General features: G+C 47.1%; 1 protein-coding gene across 4 annotated transcripts in view; it reads right to left on the bottom strand.

Annotated features, from left to right (window-relative positions):
- phactr2 (phosphatase and actin regulator 2) overlaps positions 1-6,000 on the bottom strand; it is a 213,700-nt gene that overhangs the window by 18,272 nt on the left and 189,428 nt on the right. For 3 of the 4 annotated variants that reach the window (XM_043695292.1, XM_043695295.1, XM_043695294.1), the window contains exons 7-8: positions 5,276-5,481; positions 2,488-2,644 (exon numbers count right to left, since the gene is read on the bottom strand). In XM_043695292.1, coding sequence (XP_043551227.1) covers positions 2,488-2,644; positions 5,276-5,481 — 363 coding nt within the window. The remainder of the gene's footprint in view (positions 1-2,487; positions 2,645-5,275; positions 5,482-6,000) is intronic. The other variant, XM_043695293.1, reaches the window with a different exon arrangement.

The following is a 6,000-nucleotide window of genomic DNA, read 5'->3' as shown; positions in this document are numbered from 1 at the left end:
GGAAGGAAGGAAGGTGGAAAGGAGGATTCAAGAAAGGGAGGGAAGGAGAGGGTGTGGAAGTAAAGGAAGGTGGAAAAGAGGGAAGAAGGGAGAGATGTGGAGAGGGAAGGAAGGAGAGGGGTTGGAAAGGAGGGAAGGTGAAAAGGAGGGAAGGTGGAAAGGAGGGCAGGGTGGAGACAGGGCAGGAAGGAGAGAGGGGGAAAACAAAAGGAAGAAGAGGAATTTTGAAAGCCTCTTTGTTTGGTTTCCGATGACCCTTGCCTAGACATTGTATGAACACTGCATGGAAGTGATGTCCCCTGATATATTTACTTTCTTCTGATAGTCAGTGTCTTTGTCTGGATTAGTGGTGCTGGAAGAGCACAGCAATTCAGGCAGCATCCGAGGAGCAGTAAAATCAGGATGAAGGGCTTTTGCCCGAAATGTCGATTTGACTGCTCCTCGGATGCTGCCTGAACTGCTGTGCTCTTCCAGCACCACTAATCCAGAGGCTGGTTTCCAGCATCTGCAGTCATTGTTTTTACCTAGGGTCCTTGTCTGCCCACCCTCCCTCAGACGTCTATGCAGTCAGCATGTACCCTTTGCACTTTAATCTCCACACACACATACAGTATCACTCGTTGAAAGCTCACGTAATGAGACGCCCACACACGCACATACAAACACTCACCCACTCATCGGCATCACTCTGATTGCAGCTTTTACAGAATAAATAAAGTGACGAATTGGCTTGAAGGATAACACTGCCTGAGTTCACTCTCTGTTCCATTTTGCTGTTTTTTTTTTCATTTTTTTAATTAAATAAAGACAGGTCAGATCATCTGAGTCATCTCAATCAAAGCAGTGTGATGAAACAGTCTGTGTAAATGAGTGACAGGAAGTCTGTTTCCAAAAGGATGTCAAGTGATGTTGAAGCACTCCCAGTCATCATGTGAAACAAAATCTGCTCCTCTTTCTCCTTTATGAATATTAACACAATACCCAGCCTTACGCTTGCAAGATGTCACTGAGACTATTACACCTTGGAGGCTAGAAATCACTGTCATCACTTGACATTTTATGTAGGTTAACACCTTGTTAAATCACACAAAAACATGTCTAATTTTTTTTGGGGTGGTACTTTCACTTCTGAGTCAGATGTTCGTAGCTTCAAATCCTCAATCCGGAGAGCCCAGGTATACAAACTCAATGGAGGACCCCAAGATGGTAAGAGCTGCCAGCTTTCAGTCAGAAGTTAAGCTCAGTCCCCTGTCTGCCCAATATCACCATCCCCACTCCATCCCCCAACCCTGTTCTGTCTGGTGGATATGAACCATACCTGTAAGGTGGGCCATTTGGCCCATCCTGTCCATGCTGACCCAAAGACACACACATGGCACTGCCCTGTGGCCAAACACTTCAACTCCCCCTCCCACTCTGCCAAGGACATGCAGGTCCTGGGCCTCGTCCAACGCCAGATTCTAGCCACCCGATGCCTGGAGGAAGAACGCCTCATCTTCCGCCTTGGGACCTTCCAACCACACAGCATCAATGTGAATTTCACCGGTTCCTCATCTCCCCTCCCCCCACCTTATCCCCCCCCAGCTTCACCCCCTCCCATTTATTTCTCAGCCTCCTTGGGCCTCCCTCTCATTCCTAATGAAGAGCTTATGCTCGAAATGTTGACACTCCTGCTCCTCGGATGCTGCCTGACCGGCTGTGCTTTTGTAGCACCACACCTTTTGACTCTGAGCTCTTGCATTCTGTAGTCCTCACTTTCCACTATTTTATATATCTCTATCATGTCACCCCTTCAGCCTTCTCCATTCCAAAGAAAACCACTGCAATCCCTCCTCGTAGCTACAATTTTCCAGCCCTGGCAACATTCTAGTAAATCTTCCCTCTCTTGGACACTGTCTGGAGGAATTCCATTCTTCCTGTAATGTGGTGACCAGAGCCGCACATGATACACCAGTTGTGTCTTCATTATTATAGCCTTCATCATTATAGCCCTAATTTTATATTCTATCCCTCTGCCAATGACAGGGAGCATTCTATATGCTTTCTTTATAACCTTACCTACCTGCCCTGCTACCTATAGGGGTCTGCGCACCTTCACATCACAATCTTTCACTTCATCTCCCCCTCTCAGGATATTCCCTTTCATTGTGTCCTTCCTAAATGCATTACCCTACACCTCTCAGAGTTAACCAATGTGACTATTCCAGTAGGAGTAGACTGGAATGCCTGACTGATTCCTGATGCAGTGTCGAGAGTATTGGAAAAGCACAGCACGTCAGGCAGCGTTCGAGGAGCAGGAGAATCGACGTTTCGGGCAAAAGCCCTTCATCAGGAATGGGCTTCCTGATTCCTGATGCATGATGGTGGAACCAGATGGCTTTTTATAAAACCTGTTGGACATTTACTGAACTGAATTCTGTAACTCACCAGGGGAGACTTAATTTGAGAAATGTCAGTGAGCTAGGAAATGGTGTGGTTGTTGCTTACCGAATGAGCTTGGTCCCAATTTGCTGCCGCAGTTCCATCCGCTCCTCATCGGATTTACGGGGCAGGATGTTCTTCTCTTCCAGCTCCTGCTTAGTTGGGCGGTTCCGGAGTTTAATGGCAAGCGTGTCTCTCCGTCGTATCTTATTGGCGAGAGCACCTGGTGGGCATCACAAACGCAGGGTTAGTGAGCAGCGCGCCCTGTGAGAGGGAGAGCTCAGGCCAAACAGCACTCACTGCACATCAACCACGACGTTTCATTTACGGGAGGTGAGGGCTTCCACACGGTATCTGCAGAGATTGCAGACTACACATGGCAAAGGGGCCCAGGGACAGACTCATCCAGCTTGGCCATTCAGGGCCAAAGTTAGGAAGCCCTTCGGCATACAAAGAGGAACGGAAATTTCTAGAATTCACTGTCTCCCTGGGGGTCAACTTGAGTTCATTAGGGCAAGATCAAAGGATATAGTTACCTCCAAGGGAGTGCAGCATAGATAGAGTCCATCATGATTAAATGGCGGAACAGATTCTCGAGGGAGTTGAATACCCTCCCCTTGTATGTCTACCAATCATTTCACACAGTTCCAGCTACATTTCCATTTTGGTCAAAGAGACCTCGATAGTGAAAGCTAGCATATCGGTGTTAAAGATCGAGTTAGGGCATCACATTGGACAGAGAGAAAGAACTGTGGATCGTCGAAACTTAGAATCTCTACAGCGTGGAAGCAGGCCATTCGGCCCATCAAGTCCACAACGCCCCTCTGAAAAACATCCCACCCACCCTACCCTATCACTGTAACCCTGCATTTCCCTGTGACTAATCCACCTGGGCACTGTGGGTAATTTAGCATGGCCAATCCATTTAACCTGCATATCCTTGGACTGTGAGAGGAAACCGTAGCACCTGGAGGAAAACTCACGCAGATACAGGGAGGATGTGCAAATGCTGGAAATCAGAAATGAAATCAGAAACAAAAACAGAAAGTGCTGAAAAAAAAGCAGCGGGTTTGGCAGCATCTGCAGACAGAAATCTGAGTTAATGTTCTGGGGCCTGTTCTGATGAAATTAACTCGATTTCTCTCCTCAGATGCTGCCAGATCTGCTGTGGATTTCCAACAATTTCTGTTTTTGTTACAAAATGGAGTTCCTGGTTGATAAATTCATTAACGTTTATTTGAGGAAGTAACCAGCAGAATAGGGAAGGGAAGCCAGCAGATGTAATATGCCTAATTCCCATGAGATTTTGATAAGCTAGTGGAGTGGTAATGTCACTGGACCTGAGTAATCCAGACTCCCAGGCAAATGTTCAATTGTCATAAAAACCCATTTGGTTCATAGAATCCCTACAGTGTGGCCAGATGCCATTCAGCCCATCAGGTTCACATCAACCCTCCAATGAGCAACCTACCCAGACCCACACCCCTACCCTATAACCAACCCTGAAGTTCCCATGGCTAACCCATCTTGCCTGCACATCCCTAGACACTATGGGTGATTTAGCATGGCCAATCCACCCTAACCTACACATCTTTGGACTTTGGGAGGAAACTGGAGCACCCGGAGGAACCCCACGCAAACACGGGCAGAATGCACAAACTCCACACAGACAGACAGTCACCCGAGGGTGAAATTATACCCAGGTCCCTGGTATTGAGTGGCAGCGGTGTTAACCACTGAACCACCATGCTGTCCTTCATGGAAGAAGAGCTACCACCTTTATTTGGTCTGACCTACAGCAGTCTTGCTGATTCTTAATTGTCCTCTGGCCAATTAGTGATGGCCAATAAATACTGGCCCAGCCAATGATGCCTCCATCTGGAGTAATGAGTACAGTATTGATCACCTTACATAAGGAAGGAGGTTAATGATCAGACTATTACCTGGAATGAATGGGTTGTCTAATGAAGGATGGCCAGGTCAGACATGTACCCACTGAGGTTTGGGAGATTAAGAGGAAGCTCAATGTCTCAAATCCTGAGGGGGTCTTTACAGGGCGGGTCACAGGATCAGGAAACATGGCTTCATCCCAAAGACCTACAGAAATATGAAACTGTCGCTCCTCCTCATCACCACCCTCATCTGCCAGGCCTCTAAAAAAACATCCTTGAGGTTGGCAATCATTTGAAAATATCACCATTAGGTAAATGGTGAATTCACCATTGTCTTACAGGCCATAGTAGACAGGCAGGAGGTTGGAAGAACACAGCAATCCCGGCAGCATCAGGAGGTAGAGAATTCGATGTTTCAGGTGTAACCTTTCTTCAGGACTGGCTTTAAAGAAGGGTTACATCTGAAAGGTCAACTTGCCTGACCTGGCTTGCTGTGTTCTTCCAGCCTCCTGCCTGTTTATTTTGGATTTCAGCATCTGCAGTTTTTTTTGTCTCTTATCAGGCCATAAGACTGTTCTCTCACTACTGAGAAAGGGAGAGAGAGATGACTGGGGGTGGTTTAACCTGTGGGTCACCATGTCTCAGATGAGGGGAGAAGTTGAGAAGGAAAGTCCTTCATGGTAACCTCAGCCAATGTAGGAATTGAACTCACTCTGTTGGTATATTACAATCCAGCCAACCGAGCTAACCTAACAACCCTTATCACCATCAAAGATCAACAGGTAGATGTGAAGATGTTAATGGATTGGGTTGAAAGACAAGGAAATGCAGCAAGGAGACAGATTGACCATGATCTAACTGAAAGATGGGGCAGGCAGAAGGAACTGGATGACCACATCCTGTTCCTACGGATACTGCACAGCACGAGGTGTTATCGAGAGCCTGATGATCAAAGTTCTTACTGTTTAAACATTCATCGTCTTCATCTGACTCATCAGATTCGTTCTTGTCTTGCAGCGAGTTGTCGGAATCAGAGTCACTCCCCGGAGATTCCCGATAGGCTATGCTGGGAATGACAATGATCGGGGAGGAGCTGTCTAGCTGGACGTGGCTCTTCTTGAGAGGAATGGCAGCTGTCTCACTCCGGTCAACGTCATCACAGCCACTGCTGGAAAGAGAGCGTGGGAGATGTGGTTAACATGAGACAAGGCACCCAGCGCGGACATCATGTTCCTGTGTGCACCAACGCACATGACCCTGACCGCACTCAGAATGTCAATCCCACTGCTCAGACACACACCTCCACTTTAGGGTCCTCGGCATTTCAGGACATGGCTGGAACCTCCAAGAACTGGAGTTTCACCCAGCTGTTCACAGTCTGCATCAATGCTTGGTTGTGGGGGGGAGGGAAGGTGCAATATTTCCAAGTTTGTATATGGCACAAAACATGTGATTTGTAAGAATAATGTAAAGAGACTTCTAAAGGATTTAGAGAGGCTAAGTGAGTGGGCAAGACTATGGAAGGTAATCGGGGTAATTGTCAGGTAGGAGTCATTGTAGGAGGAACGGAAGGGCAGAGTTTGTCTTAAATGGTGAGAGACTGGAGAATATTGCAAATCCAAAGACACCGACATGTCCTTCTCCATAAACCATTGAAATCTAGCCTTGGAGGTTCAACATGCAATTC

The sequence above is a fragment of the Chiloscyllium plagiosum genome, chromosome 9 (genome assembly GCF_004010195.1).
Source record: "Chiloscyllium plagiosum isolate BGI_BamShark_2017 chromosome 9, ASM401019v2, whole genome shotgun sequence".
NCBI lineage: Eukaryota > Metazoa > Chordata > Chondrichthyes > Orectolobiformes > Hemiscylliidae > Chiloscyllium > Chiloscyllium plagiosum.
The sequence above is the reverse complement of the archived record's forward strand: the minus strand, read 5'-3'. Positions and strand labels throughout refer to the sequence as shown.